At 28.6% G+C, this 24,446-nt stretch overlaps 2 protein-coding genes across 5 annotated transcripts in view; both read left to right on the top strand.

The window, feature by feature from the left end:
* The first annotated feature begins 9,271 nt into the window (after positions 1-9,271).
* Positions 9,272-10,269, top strand: LOC110612742 (proline-rich protein 4). Of its 2 annotated transcripts, XM_043955662.1 has the most exons (2): positions 9,272-9,685; positions 9,719-10,269. In XM_043955662.1, exons 1-2 carry the CDS (start codon positions 9,331-9,333, stop codon positions 9,982-9,984), a joined length of 621 nt encoding a protein of 206 aa, XP_043811597.1. In that variant the 5' UTR covers positions 9,272-9,330; the 3' UTR covers positions 9,985-10,269. The 2 variants fall into 2 exon arrangements, with proteins under 2 accessions (XP_043811597.1, XP_021609215.1); XM_021753523.2 differs by having other exon boundaries at positions 9,277-10,269.
* Positions 10,270-16,056: 5,787 nt separating this feature from the next.
* Positions 16,057-24,446, top strand: part of LOC110613074 — a 44,534-nt gene continuing 36,144 nt past the window's right edge. For 2 of the 3 annotated variants that reach the window (XM_043956084.1, XM_021754004.2), the window contains exons 1-7: positions 16,057-16,360; positions 16,447-16,620; positions 16,818-16,913; positions 17,508-17,577; positions 17,784-17,917; positions 18,850-18,990; positions 19,071-19,228. In XM_043956084.1, coding sequence (XP_043812019.1) covers positions 16,253-16,360; positions 16,447-16,620; positions 16,818-16,913; positions 17,508-17,577; positions 17,784-17,917; positions 18,850-18,990; positions 19,071-19,228 — 881 coding nt within the window. In that variant the 5' untranslated portion in view covers positions 16,057-16,252. Of the gene's footprint in view, positions 16,361-16,446; positions 16,621-16,817; positions 16,914-17,490; positions 17,578-17,783; positions 17,918-18,849; positions 18,991-19,070; positions 19,229-24,446 lie in introns of those variants that run through there. The other variant, XM_021754005.2, reaches the window with a different exon arrangement.

Raw genomic sequence — 24,446 nt, 5'->3', positions numbered from 1 at the left:
ATTTTTGGTTTTGTTTCGCTTGGCTTGCTTTGCCACAGCACATGGTCTTCTATGTCTCGCCTGTGAAAGCAGACGTGAATCGGTTATTTTTACGCTAAATATGTACTTGCTTTTATATACGATTTTTTTCTGAATATCTAACTAAAATTTAAATTTATTAAATATCTAAATTTATAAAAGTTCACCATTCAAATGCAAATTAGTCGTGTTAAATTTGTAAAAAATAATTTTTATTTTATAAGAAAAATCAGAATCATTCAAATGATTTATTGTAAAAGGGGAAAAATGGCAATTTTACTCTAAAAAAAATAGAGAATGATAGTTTTAAAAAAAATGGAGCATGGGCTTTGTTGTTTTTAAAAAATTTAAACATAGTTATTAAAAAATGTGTAAAATTTTACTTTTTTTTTAACAAATTATCAATAATCATCATATTGTGTTTAATTATATAAATTTATAGAAGCCATTTAATAAAAGTTCATTTTAGTTTAGGGATTTAATGAATTATTATTCAATAGTAGAAAGAAAGCATAATTAGGTGGTGTCTTAGAGAGCCTTGGTCTCCAGGAGTTTTTAAAATTAAAGTTTTCACCCACAAAGTTTATATATATACATATTGCAAATTTACTGTTTATTCTCGATTTTTTTCAAATTAAATTTTACCCATGAAAATCATTTTAATTTTTTTTAAAATTATTGTTAAGTCTCTTTAATATTTTTAATTTTTGTTTTGACTCCTACAGTTCTATGTAAATCCTATTCATATTTTTATATTATTTTGTTTTGTTTCTCTTTATATTTTATATTTTATTTTTAACTTTATATTTTTATAAGGTTTCATCTAATCTTTTTAATATTTATTTTCTGTATAATTTGATTTCTGTAATATGGAATGTTGAACAAGGATTGATTTTACTGTGTGGTGGTTATCAACATTGTGAGTAAAAAATTATGGAAAAAAGTCTATATATTTTTTATTAAGCGTCAAATATAATTTTTTTTACAAATAAATCCCTCAATTATACTTTTAAGACCAAATAAATGCTGACCAAATATAATATAATTTTTTAATAATAAAATATTTTTTTATAATTTAAAATATTAAAATTTATTATTTCAATAATATAAAATTTTAAAAACACAAAAAATAATAAATAATTTTTAAAATTATGGAAATAAAATATTATATCAAATTAATTTTAGATGTTTATTTAATAAAAAAATTAAATGGCTCTTGACTAAAAATACATAATTTTAATTGGGCTTATACAAAAAAAATTATAATATAATTAGACATGAACCCACGCATTATTGCAGCCAACGATCCAATACAAAGGCCCTTTGTCTCTCCATATCTTGTTTCAAAATGTTTATTTAAAAAAATAATTAAATAATTTCTTATTATATTAGGTATGATTTTAATTTTTTAAATTAAAAATAATTAAATTTTTTAATTTTAATATAAAAACTAATTAAGTTGAATTTTTAAACAAAATCTTAATTTATAAAGTTTTAAAAAACACATTTAAATATTTCTTTTTTTCTCCCACTAATCAACATCCTTAATCTTAAACTTTTCCTAAGAAAGTGACAAGCTCGACAAATCCCTTTGTTCTGTGCGGTATATGAAATGTTGCTTTCTTGATTATATATGTGATTTCTTATCAACCATTTATTATTAGATCTAGACCACCAAAATAGCTCTTCCAAATTTTTGCTTAGTGTCAACTTTGAAGCAGCCAATGTTGTAATAATTTTTGGAGATCTCTGAATTATATTTTAAACGGTATTGTACATTCTATATTTATCATTTGAATTTTTTTTTTTTATATAATAAGAAGAAGGCCACAATTCGAGTGTTCTGCTAAACAAAACATTTATTATTAAAGCCAACGTGCGGATTCTACCAAACCACAGTCCGAATGTTAGTATCGCTAAATAAAATATTTTATGTCAAAGCCACAAGGTGGATTCCGTCATGCAATAATTTAGATATTAATCTCGCTAAATAAGGTATTCTATATTAAGGCTACGATGCGGATATCTGCCAGATCATAATCCAAATGTTAATCTCGCTAAATAAGACATTTCATGTCAAAACCAAAAGAAAAGTATCCGCAGGCCATAATTCGGGTATTAATTTTGCTAAACAAAATATTTTATATTAGGTCATAAGATGAGTATCCTTTGAGTCATAATCTGGATGTTAGTCCTGCTATACAAGACATTTTATGTCAGGCTACAAGACGGATATCCGCCAGACCATAATCTGGGTGTTAGTTCCGCTAACCAAGTCATTTTTATACTAAACTAACACAAAAGGTTTTTAAGTCATTTTATATCATGCTACAAAGCGAGTATCCACCATGACATAATTCAGGTGTTAGTCTTGCTAATCAAAGTATTTTTATGCTCAGGCCACAATGCAGGTATTCGTTAGGCTAGAGACCGGGTGTTAGTCCTGTTTTATAAAAAGTTTTTAAAGCATTTTATACGAGATTACAATGCGGGTATCCGCCAAGCGAGTCTTGAGATACTAGTCCCAAAAGATAAAAATAAGTTTCGGCCAAAAAGTGTCATAAGACGGGTAACCACCAGTCGAGTCTTTAGGTGCTAGTTCCAAAAGACAAAGGCAAGTTTTGACCAAAAAATGCCACAAGGCAGGTAACCGCCAGGCGAGTTTTTGAGTGCCAGTCCCAAAAGATAAAGATAAGTTTCTGCCAAAAAATTCTATAAGGTGGATTTCCACCAGGCTAAACGACCAAGTATCGGTCTCGATTAACAAAATCCTTTAAGTTATTATCATGGAAAGCGTTAAATCTGATTTATTATTTTTTAAGTTATTTTTCTATAGCTACAAAATAGGCATTCGTCAGGTAAGTCACAAGACGGAGTAAGTCCCATTAAAAAAATTTTAAAGTTATTTTATGGCTAAAAGCAGATGTTGCCAGGTGCTTGATCAGGTATTAATCCCTTAATAATTTTTTAAAGAGATTATTGAAAGTTTTATTTGGTTATGGTCGGACGAGAGTTATGGTCGAGTATCAAGTATATAAACACTTACCGAAAATAATGACAAAGAATATAGAAGGAAAGTGGACGAGAGTTATGGTCGAGTATCAAGTATATAAACACTTACCGAAAATAATGACAAAGAATATAGAAGGAAAGTTTTCTCATTAAAACTGAAAATTATAAAATAGGACAATTATCATTATGGGCAAGAATAAGCAAAGCGACGCGAGCATAGAAGCTCAATCTAAACAGGTCACGTGCCCCAGATTATGAAGACAACTGTCACCTTTAAATCTAAATAATCAAAAAGTAACGGAGGATTTCTGATATAGCACAATAATTGCCCAAGGTAGGCCATGTGTTGACATTCAAAGACAAGACCACGTGTCAAGAGTCTGATCAGATTATACCCGGTCCCATCAAAGGAAAAGAAGACCGACGCATCAGATCTCAACTCTTCGTCAAGGCTTACCCTCTCAACCTATAGGGTGAGACTCCATAGGAAGGTACTGTTAGAGATCGCAATCCAGCAGATCCTTATTATACCTATAATCACATAATCCCCTATCAATTAGCCCATACCAATATGATTTTCAGGAGATGCTATAATTAATTTAATCTTCTTATCGTATAAAAGCTAATAATCGCAAAGATCAAGGTATATATTCTTACACAACTACTATTGAGTTCTAAACAATTCTTATATTTGCCCTTTTTCTTCAGTTTACTGATATGAGCGTCGGAGTGACTACCGTATGCGCCAACCACCTCATATTCTCTTTTTTATGAGTTATCAATCGCAGTATAGTTTCGTTTTAGCCACATCAAGTACTATAATGGATATAAGTCAAATTAAACTCCTACACTTTTATTTAAGAGCCAAATAGTCAAATTCAAAATTTTAGACCAATTAAACCCTTATACTTTTATTCAAAAATTAAATAAGTTTTCATCAAATATAATATTATTTTTAATAATAAAAACATTTTTATATGATAAAATTTTATTTTTATAATTTTAAAAATTATTTATTGTATCTATGTATTTTTTAAATTTTTATAGAAATGAAAGTACTAAACTTTTTATTTTTAAATTATTAAAATAATATTTTATTATTAAAAAATAATATTATATTATTTAAGATTTATTTAACTCTTAATAAAAATATAGAAACTTGAATAATTAAACTTATTTAATCCTTAAAAAATATGGAGATTTAATTCAACTTATTTTCGCTTTTTCGAAATACCTAATTAATTTTTGGTTGACAAAATGGCATACATAATTACATTGTACTCACAATCACATTGTAATTTATCTTCATTCTTCAACGTCCATCTAATATTTATCTTACAATGTTTTTAATTTTATTTGAATTTTGATGTTTTTTCGGCGACCAGTATTTTTCCCTTTTTTACTATATATTTGAGTTATCGTTGAGTTTTGTACCGATTTAAAAAAATGATAAGAAAATATTAAAAATTATATCGATTCAAATTGATTTTATAGTTTGGATTTAATTCTACTTCTTCAATGAAAAAGCGAATTAAAACTATTTTGGGACTGTATTAATTAAAATTATATTTATTTTGGGACCGTCTTAATTAAAATTATATCGAATTCATAGCAAATTGAAATTTAATTTTATACACATATTTTTTTTATAACTTTTAGATATATTATATACTATAAATAATATTATATTTATTTTTACGCATTAATATTACATTATGTGTATATACATTAAAATTATGAACAATTTACATACTATGATTATTTTATATTCATATACATTTTCTTAATAACTTCGATTATAAAAATATTAAATTATTTATCTTGCTTAATTAAAAATGTACTACCATATTTATAATATATTTAGTCATCTGTTACTTAAATAATATAATAGAAATGTAATTAAAATATATATTAAATGATATAATTATATTATCATTTTCATGGTTAATTTTGTATATTTATACACTTTATATAAATTGTAAATTGTTTAAATATGTATTATATCATATAATTTATATTAATAACTAACTTTAAAATTTAAACGATAATTTAAGTATAAATAAATATAATTTTTTATAAAAAATGTATAAATTTATATGAAGAATGAAGAATTAGAACTGAAATCATATTGAACCGAAAAATTGAGAATCATATCGAATAGAAATTGAAACAATAAAAAATTAGTCAAATCAAAATTTGGGTATAATTTTATTTTTTTGTTGCATGCCTTCAAGTATGAGCATTTCATGGTATGTTAAAGGTAAAGTATATTAATGAGGAAATGATAAGTAGGTTTTACAGTTGAGAGCACATTGAATGAAAGATAATGCTTTGATTTGAAGAAGGTGGTATGTGCACGTTACTGTCATATTCAAACCGTAAACAAGCTTATCTCATAGGGTCCATATACAGCCTCATGTAATAAGTACTTGGGCATCGCAGGGTGTGCTTAATTGCTTTACGAATCCATTCCTTATAATAACAACTAATATATAGTTTTATATATATAAAAGTTATATGAAATAATTTAGGTTGGCTTTAATTTTGTGAGGTGTTGTTGATTTCAGGAGGCTAGGGCATTGGTGTGGTTTCCAATGCGGATTCTTCCTTTTTTTGGGAGGAGCACTCCGCATAGTAGTTAGAATAGGAGAATGTTCAGACTGTGAAGGAAGCAACGTTAAGACCAGCCAGGCACTTTCAGCTATGTGCATTTCTATTTAGGAGATACACAAGATGGAATTGAAAATATTCTGAATCATAGGACTTTGAGGAAAAATATATATATATATATATATATATATTTTTTTTTTCTGAATCATATGTATGCTCTTTCTAGGTATATACTCTTGTCATCAAGTTGTTTTATCCCAAATTATTTGTTATTTTGTAAAATTTTTTTTTTTAATTTTTCCTTTATTTCTACTAATATTATATAAAAAAATAAAACCGACTGACTTTTAAAATTATAGAAATCATTTAGAAAATGATAAAAATTATCTAGCATCTCAAATTTTTAATGGATGATAATCTGAAATTCAAAAAAAATAGGATTTTAATATGAATTAGTAAATTTGGCATGAATGGTTCAGACCTCCCTCTTTTAATTCTTTTTTCCTTTATTCTCTACTGACGTATAATTGCCCTGTTAGAGTATCACCTGTCACTATTATACAGAACTGTACGTACGGGCATACCTACTTGCCTAACATCGTCAAACAGTCATTTAATTCCATTCCGACGCTAGTGCTGATAGAGTCGTGGATAGCTGCGTTTACTCTCCTACCCCATCACATCAGATGAGCTGAGTTCCTCCTTGATAAGTCTGGCCCCTGGTCAGCCGGCCTGCTTCAATCATAGACTTGATTGTATGCTATGGGCCAGCTTGCGTAGTGGACTCTGAAGGTCTTGGATCTGATTCTCCTATAAGGATTCGACTGAGACTTGGGTGTCAATAAGCCAACGGTCATCGGTGGATAATTTTGAGAGTCATTTCTATTTATATGAATGAATGTCTTTAATTTTTTAAATTATCACCATTGCCTACCACGAGACTAATTCATCTCTCCATATGTAAAAGTTTTATTTATCTAACATTGAAACTAAAGTTGTCTCCAAATTAAGAGACAAATATCATATTAGTTCTAATCATGAATTATAATTTTAATATGGATTAGCTTTAATTTTTTTTAAAAAAAAATTAAGTTGAACTTAAATTCGAACTCATAAATAACTTTTCATGATTTTTTTAATATAAATTTGAGAACTTAATAATTTTGAAAATGACTAATATTATCGAGTTAAATCTCATTATTTTTTTATTATTATTTTTAGTTAGAATTTAAACTCGATATCTCACTCGCACCACTGTGTGAAAGCTCATTGGATAATGTTAAAGAGTGCTAACCTATGATTTTGCACTATATTTTGAAGATGATATCTTATGCATTATTGATTTGTTGCTGGGCTTCATGTAACAACTGATTGCAAGGTAGAAAATGGAAAGTTCAAAACAAGGAGATCTCTGTTGAGCTTGATGAAGAAGGAAAGTTCAAAGTGAGTCTTCCTAGTGATATGGTAAAAGAAAAAAAAAAAGAAAAAAGAAAAACACTGTGCCTCAGCCACACCATTCACTTGTATGCTTGTTCTGACCTTTTTCATCCTTTTAGCCTTACATCTCGAGTTCAAAGGAAAATGCAAGTTCAACACTATTTTAGAAACTTGTTGGGAAGAGATTGTCGCCGCTATTGCTGTTAATTTGGTTCATTATTCATGCCTATGTAGTTGGGCATGCAGACTAGAAATAGGGCTAAGAAGCAGGGATTGCTCTCGTTGAAGCCACTGGCGAAGCAACATGTAATTGAAGATGGCAATTCCCACCTTATTTTTATTTTATTTTAAAATTTTCTTTTATTTTTTTATTTTATAATTTAAAATTAATATGTACCTCCCGCTCTTTTAACAAATTTAAAAAAACGTCACCTTTTTTTTTAATTTGACTTATTTAGTTATATTAATTTGAATTGAATTAAAGATTTTTACCGTGACCAGTATTAATGATATTATTAAAAATAATAAAAAAATAAATATATTTTATATCTTTTAATTTATAAACTTCTAATTTTAATATATGATGTTATATGTTACCATTATATCTATTAAAAAAATATTCTCTAGTATAAAAATAGTGAATAATTAATTATATAATAAAATTGAATATTAATACTTTGTTATATATTATCTGATTACATATATTAAGAACATATTTTTTTATTAGATTAACAATTAAAATATTATGTTAAGTTATATATAGAAATTCATATGGGATATATATATTTTTTATTTCATTAATTTTTATACAATAAATTTTTTATTCTTATAAAAAAAATTTTCTAAAACATAAATTTAATTCTACTTTTACATTAATTTTTTTCATTAATTTTCATTCTAAAACATAAAAAAAAATTTCATTAATTTTTATATATCTTTTGGTTTGTTTATTTGTCTTGCAAGTGTGCTCTATAAAAGATTATCCACTCTACATGGGAGTATTGGGAAGTCCCAAAGCCTTTTTCTGGAAGAGTTTCAGGCTGCGCTGATGTTGAATCGACCTCTTCCTCTGGGATCTTCGAATTTTCTATTTGCTTTTGATCATAGTAACTTTGGGAACACCACTAATGCCATCATGTGAGTGCAACATTCGGTCCCTCAAATGACTAAGACTGCCAAGGAGCATTGCCAAGTTGCCTAAAGATCCTTTTGGTCCCTGATTTTCTGTGGCCCTTTGTTGTTTCCCTGAATTTTTTGGTTCTCGACTGTGAGGGCTCTTGGTGATTATCTTTCTTTTTGCTTAATAGAGTCGCTTACCTTGTTGAGTGTTGGAGAGTGGTGGCAAAGTCATTAGCAACGTGTTTAGTCTCATCTCCCTGGCAAGGATGCCAATGCAGTGATACTCTGCTTCTTGATCAGAGTTGCTCTCTCGAGTCGATTTAACTCAGTTCTCTAGGGTTTTTACTATTATACGGGGTTTAGTTCTATTATAGGCAGATCAAGTGTGGGCTTAGTGCTTTTGTTTTAGATTAATTTTTATGGGTTCTTGTATTGTACTCCTCTTTCAATGAAGTAATTTTATTTTTGGTAAAAAAAAACAATGACAACTCAAATTACTAAATTATTTTAAAAATTTATGAATTTTATTTTTTAATAAATATTAAATATAAATATATTAATAAATTAATAAATAAACTATAATTTAAAAAAAAATTATGATAAATGAAAAATTAAAATAAATTTATATTTATAAAATAGAGTGAGTATTAAAATTTGCCACCTTAGCTGATGCGATAGTTAGGTAGGCTTTAAAGATGGAGATAGGTTTGAAAGGTAATTATAGAGTTAGAAAATTTTTATTTATTGATGGATTAGGGTTAGACGGTCTTAAATTGAATGGTATTAAATTAACTTATAAATATTTTTTAATTAATTTATAAAATACAATGATAATTTATTTAAATTATAGAGACATAATAATAATTATATTTATAAAATTAGATAGAGCTAGAGCTCTTATGAATGTGAAAAGCAGCCGTCAGATTAGGAAAATGTTAATGTAATGATATTTATGTTAGCTTTGGGACTAAGCCTTCACTTGTTTCCAGCATTTGAGGCCTTAATTATGTGCAGTTGAGCTTGTCATATGTCCTATCACTTCCTTTAACATACTATATAAGAAGCTAATTGTCTGCAACAAGTCCTCCATCACTTCCTTGGTTTTCTTTAAGGAGCCATCAAGATTAGTTCCCAATGAGAATTCTCTCTGTTTTTAGAGGAGCACTTCTGTGCTTATTTGTTTCTTTGGTGTTTGCTGCCTCTTTCAGCTATGGCGATGATAAGACACAAGATGTAGTTGATCAGCCATTGTTCTTTGGTGCTAAAGTGTTTCCTCCACTGCCTCCCAAAGTTTACCCTCCTCATGTTCCCATTTTTAAGAAACCACTTCCTCCGCCGATACCCATTTTTAAGAAACCACTTCCACCGCCAATACCCATTTTTAAGAAGCCACTTCCACCGCCGATACCAGTTTATAAGAAGCCACTTCCGCCTCCAATACCAATTTACAAGAAACCATTGCCTCCTCCAATACCAATTTACAAGAAACCACTTCCACCACCTATTCCGATTTACAAGAAACCATTGCCGCCGCCGATTCCAAAATTTGAGAAACCACTTCCACCTCCTATTCCACTTTTTAAGAAACCACTGATCCCAATATTCAAGAAGCCACTTCCACCTCATATTCCAATATTCAAGAAGCCACTTCCACCTCATATTCCAATATTCAAGAAACCTAAACCACCAGTATTCTACAAGCCTATCCCTCCCATCCCAAAGATCCCTCCATTTCATCACCATAAGAAGCCATTTCCTCCTCTTCCCAAGCTTCCTCCTCACCCATAGACCTCTTGCCACCATTTATAAGTTATTATGCAGTATCCTTGCAAGGCACAAGTAGGATATGAACATCACTGTTTGATTCTTACTCTTGCTGGTATATATAAATTATTATAATAAAGGCTTCTACGTAATGAATGGTTTCTTAACTAGATTCCCTTCATGTGTGGTTTGAAAATTAAGGTTGTCCTTTAATCAACTACACATGGAAATAAATATAACAGCAATTTCATGTTACTTTCATTCTGTAATTTCCAAATTAGTAAATTGCTATATTATGGTCTGTTGCTAGACAGAGTGCTTTTAAATTTTAATTGAGTACGGCCTGCATTACGTATTTTAATTGCTGCAAGTACAAGATGACCATTTTTGATCTGATATTCAACCATTTCTATTTTAAAAAATTATAACAAGTGTGAGTGTACATGACACTTTGAATCATTCGCAAGATTCCAGATAAATTTTTCACTAAAAAATTAATCATTCGCAATTCATAGATGATCTATTTTCTCAATGCAATGAATCTTACCATGACACTTTGAATATTCATTGACGACACTTGAGGTAAAAAGGTCATTGACAGAACTTATAAGAACAAAAGGGATACCTATCTGAAAATGCGGCTCTTAAAAACTGATTGAGAATTATAAAGAATTCTTAAGGCTGAATTTTTGAATTCCTGTTTGACTGTTGAAACGCATAAAGACAAAAATCTTAACTACTAGTCATTGTCTGACAGGATGAGCAAGCCTAGTTTCAACATTCTCGACTACTGCGACTGTAATCACGCAACTCAGATGCTGTATAGTCTTGCCACGTATTTTTTTTCTTTAATTGTGTCTACTGTGTAGTATTAATTTAAAAATTTTTTAATTAGATTCATAAATATATTCCATATAGGAACAGATGAATGTGAGTACAAGCCAGCCATGTCCTTCTGAAATTTTCTGAAACATGTTGGAGTGCTTAAGTAATATTTCATTAATTTTAAATAAATAAAAGAAGAACTATTATTAAATTCTTGATTTGTTATAAAATTTATTAGTTTATCTTTATTTAAAAATTATATAATTAAAATGTGTTTGTATTTTATAAAATTAAACTTTTTAATTTTTTTATTTCAAATTTATTAATATGCTTTAAATATTTATGTTATTTATCTATATAATTATATATATATTATTTAATATTTATAAATTTAAATATTTATATTTTTTATTTTTTATAATGAATGTTAAAATAAGTTGAATAATATAATTTTTTAATAATAGAATAAACAATTTAATTTATAAAATATAATAAATAAATAATTTTAATATAAAAATAAACTAAAATTTTTAAAAAAATTTCAAAAATTTAATAGTAATTCTCTTCTAAATAAAATCACAATCCCAAATAATATTTTATTATAATCACTCTCTTTCCTTATCTTTTTTAATAAAGAAAAATTATTTCTAAACTTCAGGACTGCAACTTCAAATATTTTATTTAATTTTTTATTTTTAAAATATTGAAAAAATAAGTTATTCATTTATTATTTAATTTATTTTTATACATTAAAAAGTATACTTACCGTTATTTATTTCAATTTGTGATAAAAATTATATTTTAGACTATATAAATTTATAAAAATAAATTTTATAATTTTTTAAAAAATAATTTTAATTATGGTTTAAATGATTAAATAGACTTCATAAATTATTTAAATTTAAAAAATTTTGCAAAAAATAAATTTAATACTTTATGAGTTAGATTATTAATTTTTTTTAAAGAATCTTAAATATAGAAAAATCAAAACAATACTTTTAAAATAATAGATTAAATTATTTAAATTATAAAAAAAATAAAATTTAAAATGGATAAATTGATTCAACTTGCAAAAATTCTTTTCATGGAAATTTTTTTCGGCTATTTTGAATTACAATTTAAAAACTTTATTTTACCACATAACCGCTGGATTTTTTCGCCCCGATCTAAGACCAGACCCATCGGAAAAGCCCATAATCTGAAAACTTTTAAACTTCATCCAATAATCAGGTCCAGCCCATTCAGCTTAAAGATCGGATTTCAGTCAGTTTCTTCAATCAGGCTGGCCCAACTCTTCCGGTCCAATGAACAGATTCCCTTTGCACCTAGTATTAACATTATCTTCCGGCCCAGTTTGGAACCAGAAAGGAATTCAGCCCATTCGCCCTGTGAAACCATTCACCCTATGAGACCATCCGCATGCATGCCCGGAGAGAATTAGGAGTCGTTATACGTGACAGAGACACGTGGTCCAATGACACGCATTCTGTTACACGTCACTAGCGGGAAAAAAAAAACACATAAAATGAGAAATAATCTCCTCTAAGTTTAAATTTTTTCCAGTTTTACAAAACCCTTGTAAAACCCTATTTTTTGTATCTCAAATTATCATTACCCATAATTTAAATTTTTGAATCCGCTCTAACCCCACAGCTTTTTTTTCTTTTTTTCATTATCAATAAGTTGAAGTATACAAACTGGAGGGCGAGAATCTTACGAGCATATACGACATGATTTTAAAAGAAATAACTCAAAATTATTCTTTCACACTTCTTATCTTTCACCCTTTTAAACCGTTTGCCCCATGTCCTGCTTTCTAAAGTAAACAAATATATTTTTTAATATTTTCCTTTTAAAGATGAATTTTGCCCAATGCAATAAAAAGAAGTAGCAAATTTGGTTTGCTCCCAATCTAAGCAACTCTACTCTATTAAACTTATTCATTAAAATTCTTGTAGCGTTAACAGTTTTATAGAATGTGTCTTTGAAAACTTGAAGCTTAAAGGTTTCCTCCAAAATTAAATCTACACGATGAGCTACACAGGAAAGCCAGTATAATTGTAGACATTTTAATTTCAAAAATATATTTTCATTTTATTAATAAGCTTATTAAATTAAGCTTATTGAATTTTTAATATAATTAATAAATTGATTACTATATTTTTAAAATAAAATATTTAAATTTCTCTACACGATCAATATTTTTAAAATAAAATACTTAAATTTTTCTATAATTAATTAGTATATTCAAATTAAAAATTTTTTCATCCATAATTATATCAATTAACATGTAAAAAAAATTTAAATATTTAAAATATATTCATAAACACTTGAATTTCTATAATATGACCGAAATATTTATTTTGAATAAATTATACTTTAATTTATTAAAACAACATTTATTTTGAATAAATTATACTTTAATTTTTTATTTTTAATATAATTAATAAATTAGTCCATGTATTTTTAAAATTAAATCATTAAATTCTCTATATTTAATTTATCCAAAACTACGGTCTTTTCATCTATTATAAACTTAGTTCAAAATTAATGGTGGTCCGACTTTTAATAATTTAATTTTATTCGTGAATTACACTATTTAAAAATAGTGAAAGTTGTAAGTTTTTTTATAGAAATGGAATGAAAAAATTAATTTCTATAAGTTTGAAATTATCAACAGAAATATTTTAATAAATGGAATTAAAAAATAAAAAATTAGTTGAATATAATAATATGGATAAAAATTATTAGAGACTTAAATATTTTTAAAATAAAAAATAAAAAATAAAAATGTCTAAATTTTCATAGATGAGAGAAAAATTGATGGAATCATTGTTCCTCCACATTTTAAATTTCAAAAGTGATAATAACGATATTTTCACAATTTTAATATCAATAAATGAATAAAATGATTATAGTTTGAACAAATCGATTATAAATGAATTTCGATGACTCTCGGGTTTACGCATTTCTATAGAGGGCCGAGTCCATAAAAGCAGTACTAGCCGAAACCCATGAAGTTTATCTAATAGGCCGGTCCAATCCTTTCAACTCTAACTTAATCTCACAGAGCGAACCAAGCCACTCATAATTCCATCCACACTAATCACGAGTTCAGCTTGGCAACGTGACAGGAGAAAGGACAGCAAGTCCAGTCACCTCCAGCCCTGCCTGCATATGTGCCGGGGGAATTAAATGGCCGCCTGATATGGAAAAGACGTCTAACACCCCTCGCACATACGGACCTGTTCAATTCTGTATAGCAGAGAGGCCATTAAGCATTGCTAACAGATAAAGGGAAAAATAATAAAAGGAAAGAAATACATTTCTCTCCACCTAAGATTATACAACCCTTATAAACTCTATTTTTTTTGATATCAAAACATTAAATTTAAATATTTAATTTTAAAAATATAAAAACTAAAAACGCAAGTATAATTTATCCCAACGTAAATTATTTATCCAAAATTATCATAATTCACAACATTAACAGATATTTAATTGCAACAATACAAGTGCGCTCCCCTAATTTTTTTTAGTTAGATTGTTTTCTTCTACGTAGTTTGCTTCAGACAACTAGTTTATGGGAAAAAAAGTATCATAGGCCTCTCTGTCACTTTGTGGAATTTTAAAATTTTTTGAAGCAACAGTACTATTACCTTCTCCCTGATATGTTTTCTTTCTTTTTGCATCACTATTTTTTCTCATTTCATTTTTTTTCCCTCATTTCCAGTCAATCCTAATACTTCAACATCATTAAAATTAGACATTTTTTTTCCATAACCATAACTAACTTGCTCCTTCTTTTTAATTATAAATTTTTGAATTTAGATTCACATTTCTTGAATATTTAGGACAATGGATCATATTTTTAAAACCATTAATAAAGTTCGGCTTGATATTATTTTTCTCTCTATAAAAATTTTTATTATAGAGAAATTAATTAATAAATTTTTTATCAAATTGAGTGATTAACTAAAAAATAAAAATCCTTATGTTTAAAAATATTAGTAAGTTGAATTGTTTAATTATAGTATATTAATATAAGCTAATAATATGTTATGAAAAAACCAAAAAGTAGAATTAAATTTATTTATGTGAAAAAATAATTTTATAAGAATAAAAAAAATTATGGTATAAAAACTTAATAAAAATAAAAATATATTCCCCTACGAATTTCTATAGAGAACTTAATATAATATTTTAATTGTTTAATTTTATAAAAATATATTAAATATTTTTAATATATGTAATCAAATAATATATAAAAATTATTAATATTTAATTATATTATATAACTAATTACTCACATTTTATACTAGAAATATTTTTTAATAGATATATTGTAATACATAATATACATTAATTTTTTTCTTAAAATAAAGATCGAAAATTTGAAAGAGTAGAATTTGAGATATCTCAAATTTATTCGGATAAACTTATTATTATCTAAAATAAATATGTGAACATTAAAATTATAAGTTATAAATTAAAAAAATATAAGATATATTATTTTTTATTAATTTTTATTAATATCGTTCATCTAGTTTCGATTAAAATTTAATTCAATTCATATTAATATAATTTATTTTTTTAATAAGCTTTTTATTTATTTTTTTAAATAAAATGGACAAATATTAGTTTTAAATTATAAAATCTAAAAAAATAAAAAAATAAAATTAAAATAGAAACAAAAATAAGGTGCGCAATGGCCCACCTTACAATACATGTGGCTTCGCCACTGTTTGTGCTCTATTCTTTTGCTGGTAATCTAAATCCATTTATTGTATTATCAATTTAATTAAAATAATTAATTCCAAAGAAATTAAATAAAAAAAAATGAAATTATTATTCCTGAAATGATAAAATTACAAGCAATGAAAACAACAGTTAACTAAATATGTCAATTATAAAATTGCGAGCAACAACATGACACCAATTATAAAATTACAAGAAATTACAAAGAAATGAAGAATATGCCAGAATTTTAAACACATAGACCAAAATTGATTTTTTCTCAAAAACGATCTGAATCTCATAGACCAAAATTCTTAAATTAAAAATTAAATTCAGCCAAATTAATTTACCCAAAATAAATTAAATTTATGAATGAAATGAGTTTAATTGCCGTTTTCATTTTCACCTAATTTTGCTTTCCATGCGTTGGACGACCAGGGCGGCTTCTTTAACAGGCTCATGTCTTTTTTCCTGCGACGTCGTTTTGTCAGACGCAGCTGGCTTGGTAGACGGTTGTACCCTAGCGACTAGCTAGTTAGTAGTACCGAAAGCACTAAGCAGCAACTCAAGCTCTCACTCACGCACCGGTTCGAGCGCTCTTTGCTGAAATAAATCTTTTTAAGAGCGCGAAAAATCAAATCAATCCGTTGCTGCTACTGCTGCTGCTGCTCTCATTTTTTTTTCTTGTAGGGTTTTGATTTCATTCCTCTGAAGCTCTTAATCCCTCCCAATGTCGAACCCTAATTCTGTAGATTCCTTCCTCTGGTGGGATCCTTTCACTTCTCTTCTCACTGAACTCGAAAACGCTCCTCTTTCTTCCGACCTCCCTCCATCCATAGTAAACGCCTCTATCTCTCTCGCCTGTCAATCATTTGCTTTTACTTTTGTTGATGTTCTGTATATTTATTTTATGTGGCTTTGAAGGCGAAGAAGTTGAAGGATAATCATTCGTGGTTCGTGGATACCGTGTCTCTCTTCAAGCCTCCAAATGCAAAGTCAAGAGAGGTTTTGAATTCGCAGCAAGTGAAAATCGGCTGTCATGAATTGACAATCAAGCCTGAATTGAAAGATAAAGCTTTGCAAATTAGTTCCTATTTGGTTGGTATCTTAATGCCCTCCTTCCCTCCCTCCCAATTTTATATTTGGAATTGATTTTCCTCATGCAAAATTACTTGTTCCGCTTATGTTTGATCTTTATACTTTTTCTTCTAATGAATTTTTTGCTGCTGTGCTTTTTCTTGGCTGTATATGTACTGCGTTAATTTCTTGTTTGGTTGTTTATTTCGTTATTTCAGGGTTTAGATGAGGTGCAGTCGTATATTCTTGTGGAAAGATCTCTTGAAAGCAATGGCTTAGCTGTTGATTCCATAGTTGAAGAATATCTCCATGTGGTTAGTAGCGTTTTTGCTCTTGCCTCTTTAGCTTTTGTGTTGCGTTCCAATAAAATCTTGGATACGAGTTTATGTTTAAGTGTTTGTATGATGGTAATTTATGTCATTATTGCAAAATCTTGAGTTATTTAACAGTTGTATACTTAATTGCCTGGTGCCATTGTGAGAAATATTTAAGGGCACCCTTTGTATCATGAGGTAGACCTCAGCTTGGAACCTGGCAACTATACCCTTAAGGAAGAAAAAAATTAAAGAGGGGGGGGGGCAGAGAGAGAGAGCAATTAGTGCGTTTGAGTGAATGTTATCATTTTATATAGTTTTATTTTTAGCAATTGCAATGCATCTTATGTTATATCTCCTGACTGCTGCAATATTGACTCTTTCTTAATAATTATTTTCTGCCTGTTATCAATTTTCTTAACATTTTTTAAAAGATCCACAAATTTTTGGTTATTATATATTTTCTTAATAATAATTTTTTTGTGGTTAGAGTGGTGCAGTAATTTTAATCAATTTTCTATTTTTTTTTGTCAAGTATTGTATCTGTAATTAGAAATGTGTCTAATGCTTTTATTAGTTCCTATTATTGTGAAGATATTGCTTCAGTACTACATTGAGCGTCAGTGCTTATTGAAGTGTACCAGGCAGATTCTCATGCATGCTTGTAAGTTTGTCCTGGCTATTCTTTTGATCCTCTGTTTTCACATCCTACAATTCTTAGGTGTTTTCTTGCCATATTCTATGATGTAACAGAATGCAGGAACCATTTGTCTCATAACCTAGAAATTTCCACCCCAACAATATATTTGGTTGATGAGCTGAATTGTGAAACTTAATACCCTAATACCTGCTATTGCAATCTGCGTGCAGTATATGTCGGGATTAGCTCAAAAGGAGAAAATTTTGTTAGAGATGAGGCGGTGAAGCTGATTTCTGATGGATTGGAACAAAGATTAGTCTCTTCTCTGCAGGACCTTTTATCCTCTAGTCATCCCAAGGAAATGGTATGCTTAAATTTGGGTCTTCTGACTTGTGCCAATTATAAGTTTACAACTGTGTACTGTAGGAAACTAGAGATTGAATTAAGGTGAGCAATAACCTTTTTGGGTTTACTCTTTGAATGGCTAATAGTTTCATTAGCTCTTGCATTTGGTGCATGTCGGCTTGCCATTCACAATTTCACATTCTATTAGTTGTATTCTGTCAAGAAACCACTGAAGTTTTAAAAGCTTAAACTGTTGGTGAAGTCTTTAAGAATATACATACATTCTATATATACATACACCTTTAACATGCCCCCAACAGTCAAGAGCCTTTAGGTTTGAAGCATGAACAATATATGCTAGCCATAGCCTTATTGAAGTGTATATTAATAAGAATATTTTTTATTGTAATAATTTTTATAATAATATTAAAATATTTTTTACTAACAAAAATATTTTCTTTTTATCATTTTTATAGCAATTATTTATGGTAATATGTTTGTTGAAATAATAATATTTATTTGTAATAGTTACAAGAGCAAGACCTCCTTAAAGATATTCACATTACAAGCCATTACCCCACTCTCCCCTAGGTTAACAAATTTGCAAGTAGGGTTAATAGTGAATTGGGTTAAAAGTTCACCTTGACATGCCAAAATAGTTAATGGAAGGTAATACATTACCTCCATTATGCTCATAACAAACACACCCTTAGTTGTTGTGTTATTATTTGATGATGATTAGAAGAGTTTATTGGATATGCTAAATCTAAACAATGGGGTAGTATTTCTTTGTTTGTTCTTATGCTATTCTTTATAATTCTTTTTGTATCTTAAGTTTGTTCTTTGCAGAAGAAATGAATTACAAGTGAAAAAATTGATACTTGTATCTTTTCTTTGATTCAACGTTTAGGGTGTTTAGCATTAAAATTGGATTGTGCAATTGCTTTATAGGATTTAGATCTTTTCACTTTGTGGGCTGAGGAGACACTGATTGAAGACAATTTGGTTTTAGAAATTCTCTTCCTCATATATTATGAATCACTTTGTACTTGTAACGGTGAAACGTGGAAAAAGCTATGCTCAATTTACAAGGTAAACAAGTTCCCTTTTTTAGAAAGTGATTTCTTTATTCTGTTCTTCTTGTAATCGGGCTTGTTAGCATCATGCTGCAGGGGATCTTATTTGGCTCTTACAATTTTGGAAAGCTGGCAATATCAACCGAAGCGCTAAAGCATTCATATCATGCCATAGTCCAGTTACTGCTCATCCTTATGGAAACCTTGGACCTAGAAAATCTACTTCAACTGGTCCATGATGAAATTCCTTTCAGGTTTCTAATATGTTTTTAATTGTTTCTTATACATTAGGTGTAATATATAGATATATGTACTTAGTATTGGGCTTTTGAATGTGAAGCATGTTGTGGGAACCACATTAGAATAGTCTTTATGCGGTTGAGACATTCACTTGGTAGATTGTCAATTGTGCCCATTAAGTGCGTGCTATTGCAGGACTTAAGAGTTTTATAGTCCTCTAAGAATTGCTGTGAATTATCTAATAAATTGTTAACATGGGTGTAAACTGTAGCAAGATAACCTGCTGCTATATGCTAAATGTTGATATGCCTGAAGGTGGAAGGCACTTAAATTGCGATGTTTACGCTCTACCCTTGATTCTAAAAGAATATGGAATTGAGGTAAATTACAAAATATGCTTTCAAAATTGAAGAACACGACAAGTTTTAGTGAAATTGACACTTATAGACCTAGGATGTGCATGGGTCAGGTGGTTCATAAGCTGGCTCAAGGCCAGCCCTAAAATTTAAGGTCTACATTTTAGACCTTGGGTTTGTTTAATCTTAAGGTTCTACGCTCAACTTGGCCCCAAAGTTTTTTATAGTTTATTTTCATTTGCTTATTTAGATTGTCTTATAAATTAAATGTCATAAAATATGATAGAATAATATAAAATAATAATTTAATTATATATTTATGAATAATGATCTTAAATAAATAAATTTTTTATTTCAGAAACTTTTTTTTAGAAAAATTATGCTTGCTTGCCTCAACCTTATACATTTTGTTCTATGGCTAAGGTATTGACCTCAATTTGATCCAAGCTTAACCTGTACATAAATCCTATTACTAGTCTATAATTATTTTTGGCACACTCAAGGCACGAGCATGGATTTAAACTGCGACTGCATTTGCTTTTGGAGTTGCAAGTATCAGAAACAAGCCTTTAACATATCGCTATGCAATTTTTTTTTGTGAAACATTACAAAGTTTATGAGAATGAATAGGTATTTAAAGATATAACTAAAACTAAGGTACACATCTAAATAGATCAATAATTACATTAAATCCAGCATTATCATTAATCAATTAAAAACAAAAGTACTTAGGTAGATATTAAAAACTAATTTTGCCACCAAAAAGAGTTTCTTAGAGGTTCTTTGATTTGCATGATTATGTATTGTACTGCAAATAACTTCAAAAATAGATGAACTTAGGAAAAACAAAAGACAATAGCCTATACTAGGCAAACTAGTACTTCATACTATAAAATTCATCAACAACCTGTCATAAATCATAAATTTCTTCATCGAATGAGCAAAAACACTGACAAAAAAGACAAATATCCGACCCTTTGCAAAATATAATTGTAGAAGTGTAGATTAATTACTCTTATTCAAATAAAGCTTCATTTTGTGTAGTTTATTTGATAATTTTCAGCTTAAAAAAGTATGGAAGTTTAAAGGATTTGTAGAGACGAGTAATTTGAGAGGAAGTGTCTTTGGAGATACTAGACAAAATATGTATGTGAAGTTGTTTCTACACAAGAAAAGAAGAAAAGGGTAATTTACACAAATGATACACCAATTTAGGAGTTGTAATACTAAAGTACATAAACTTCATTTTGTGGGGTTTTTAGGTTAATTTGTTGACTGTGGTGCTTGTTAAATTAAAAATATATATTTTCTCTATCATTTCTTATATATAATTAATTTTTTAATATTTTAAACAAAAAATAAACAAATTATTTGATTGATTTGAAAAAAAAAATTATTATAGATGAGAGAGATAATATATATATTTTTAATTTAGCAAGTGTCGCAGTCAACAAATTAACCTAAAAACCTGCTATGCAGGTAAAATGAGCTTTTATGCTATTTAAATAGAAGTTGAAGGGGTTTTATATTACAAAATAAAGTTTATTTGCTTTACTGTTACAATCTCTAATTTGGTGTACCGTTTGTATAAATTACCCAAGAAAAGGCATTCTCTTCTTAATGGTAATATTTGGTACCCATTAATTAATGGCCAGTAGTGGCCATTATCCACATTTAAATAGTATTGGTGATGATATTCCCTTGAAACTTATAAATGATAGCATTTATTTTAAACTATTGGTACAAGACATAACCCTCTAGTGCCTATGTTGTCTATGAGGTGATATAGGCAATATGATAGAGGTGTGTGCTTTGTTTCCTTAGGTGCATGCTTCTTGTAGGTGTAAGTCTGTGTCCCTAATAATATAATATTTGGCTAAATGAACTTAAAAGGAAATGTAATAAAAAGGAAATTGTTAGCAAAATATCTAAAAGTTAATATTAAAAGGAATAAAAGAAGACCCAAATACATTGAATAAGTGATATCAAGTAGCAGGTCAAGTTCTACTTGGAAAGTGCTGCCTCTCTAGTTATGGATAATGTATAGACCAGATCCATTCTTCAATAGAATGCAAATATTGAGGAAATCTTTTCAGAATCAATCAATTTTAATTATTGTTTAGATTATGATAGGCTTTTTGATTATTATCAATCTTTCTTATTATTTAGATTAGGATATTCTGATTATTATCAATCTTTATTATTGTTTATATTAGGGTAAACTTTCTAGTTATTACAAAGTAGAGTAGAACTTTTAATTTGTTAGGAATTCGTATGCTAGTGTATGGGGTTAATTTATGAGTAAGAAAAGAAAGCAAATTAATCATAAACATATTTGTGATTTAAGACTCTGATTAACGAGTCTGAGGTGTTAATAGCTCTCTTTGATGAGCTCCTTCCCTATCCATCATCATGGGATGTGATCCGTGACCTTGGTCCATAGCAAACTGGTATTTGAGTTAGTGGTCATGGGAGATTTGACAAACTCAAGCAAGGAATTGAAATTTTTACTTCATGAAATGCAAGCATAAAACGAGGTTAGATTGGTTCAACTAGAACCAACGATGGAACTGAGATTACTCAACTCTAGGCTCGGATGCACACATTTACAAAATTTTATTAGTAATCCCAATGACATTTGCAACAAAGACTCATATGCAGGTATCATGGTTTTAAATAACGGACGTAACAGCCGTTATGTAACGGGTTTTGGGGGGGCTGTTACCCGTTATCCTGTTATATAGCGGCCCCTCCTGATTTGCATGCGTAGCGGCCGATACGTAACGGTAACGGCCGTTACCAATAATTAAAATTCTTTTATATCTTTTATTTTTTGCTCCCTATTCTCATTTTCATTAGTTTCTACACTTTTCAGCAACTTCAAAGACTATATTTTTTAAGTTTTCCAAGCTTATTTCTTCTAAAAAGTTAGTTAAATTTTATCTATTTTAGTTTTTAATTGTTGTTTTTTTTTTCCTTTTTTTTGTAAGTTTTTGTGGATTAAAGTGTTAGTTTTGAGTTAAAATTATACTTTGAGCTATTAGTTTACTCAATCTATAAAGATTATGTTGATTTTTCTTATTTTAAACTATATGATGTTTAACTTAAGTTAAATAATCTATATTTTATATATTTATGTTTATTATGCATTTGTATACATTATTCTAAATTAAATCTAATCAATATCATTTTATTTATGAACTTTGCAAATTTTTTAAAAAAATTTGCGTAGCGCCAGGCCGTTACCGTTATGTTATGGCTGTTATAGGTCTGTTTCTGTTACCTGCGACCACAACCGCGAACGTGGCCGCGACCACGATTAAAAACAATGGCAGGTATAGGTTGCAACAATAGTATTCTGAACAAATGCATATAAAAAGAAGATGAAACTGACATTTGGGTAGAAGCAAGGGAGATGACTGCCAAGAATCCTATATGTGTGTATGATCGCAAGCAACAATTGGAGAGAAGTAGTGGATGGAACATGGAAGACAATTTCCTAGTTCACCACACAATTTACAATGATGTCTTATGAGATTATGAAAGGATCATCTAGCATTAACATGAACAATATACCGAGTTAATTGCTTCTCTACTTATTAAAAAGCTCACTAAATCATAAATGGTGGAAAGAAGGGCCAAAGGTCTTTCTTACAGCAGCGGTAAATTTTATCTTGTTGGTCATCAATGCAAGAAATTGTTTTGGTTGGTCATCAATGCAAGAAATTGTTTTGGTTGGGAGTGGAGTAGGAGGATCAAATGATGACAACATGAGATGATGCCCCCAAAAGGAATATGTTGTATCACTTTAGCAAGTTTATCTAGAATTTGAGCTTGAAAAGACAAGATCTTTTTCTAGGAGGAGAATAATGTTATGAATAATGGATAGACTAGATCCATTCTTCAATAGAATCCAAATATTGAGGAAGTCTTTCCAGAATCAGTTAATCTTAATTATTTTTTAGATTGGGATAGACATAGGCTTTCTGATTATCATCAATCTTTATTATTATTTAGATTAGGGAACTTTTTGATTATTATTAATCTTTATTATGTTTAGATTAGGGTAAATTTTTTAGTTATTATCAACTAGGGTAGAATTTTTAATTTGTTAGGAATCCTTATGCTATTGTTAACCCTTTATTATATATATGAGGTTAATTTATGAGTAAAAAAAGAATGCAGATTGATCATAAATATATTTGAGATTTAAGACTCTCCCTCATTGATGAGTTTGAAGTGTTAGGAGCTCCTTCTCTATTCCTCATCCCGTGATGCGAACTATGACTTGGGACCATAACACTCTACTTCCACCTTATTTGGTTCCTCTCTTTTTTATTTTTTATTATTTTTTATTATTTTTGTTTCTTATTATTGTTTTTTCCGGTTCTTTAGTAATCTACCACTACTCTAAATGGGCTTCAAAAAGCATTATAGATTCTTGTTAAAAAGAAAAAAAAAAAAGTTGCAAAAGCATATGGTAGTTGGTGGATATGCTCCCAATGTGGTAGGCGTAAATTTTCTACATGAGCCTATAAACGAAAGTAAAGTCAACAATCTTGTATGCATATGACAGTTTCATTTTTATTTACCAGTGTTAATTTTTTTCTTCTTCAGATGTTTGTTAAAATGCTAATATTCTATTACTTAAATTTGTATGAATTTTAGATCTATATTTATTTTACTTTATATTTTAGAAATTGGTTATTGTGATGCAAATATCTTGACTTGTTAACTTAATCTTAATTAAATTATTTAGCAAAGCAATTTTGTCTACACCTAACCTAACCTCACCTCAGTTAGTTGTGTGTTTGAGGCTCTGAGCCTTCTCTTCTTAGGCTCTAGGAATCCTTTGCACCTTTACAAGCTACGCATG

The sequence above is a fragment of the Manihot esculenta genome, chromosome 4 (genome assembly GCF_001659605.2).
Source record: "Manihot esculenta cultivar AM560-2 chromosome 4, M.esculenta_v8, whole genome shotgun sequence".
Taxonomy (NCBI): domain Eukaryota; kingdom Viridiplantae; phylum Streptophyta; class Magnoliopsida; order Malpighiales; family Euphorbiaceae; genus Manihot; species Manihot esculenta.
This window is presented reverse-complemented; position numbering and strand designations above follow the sequence as displayed.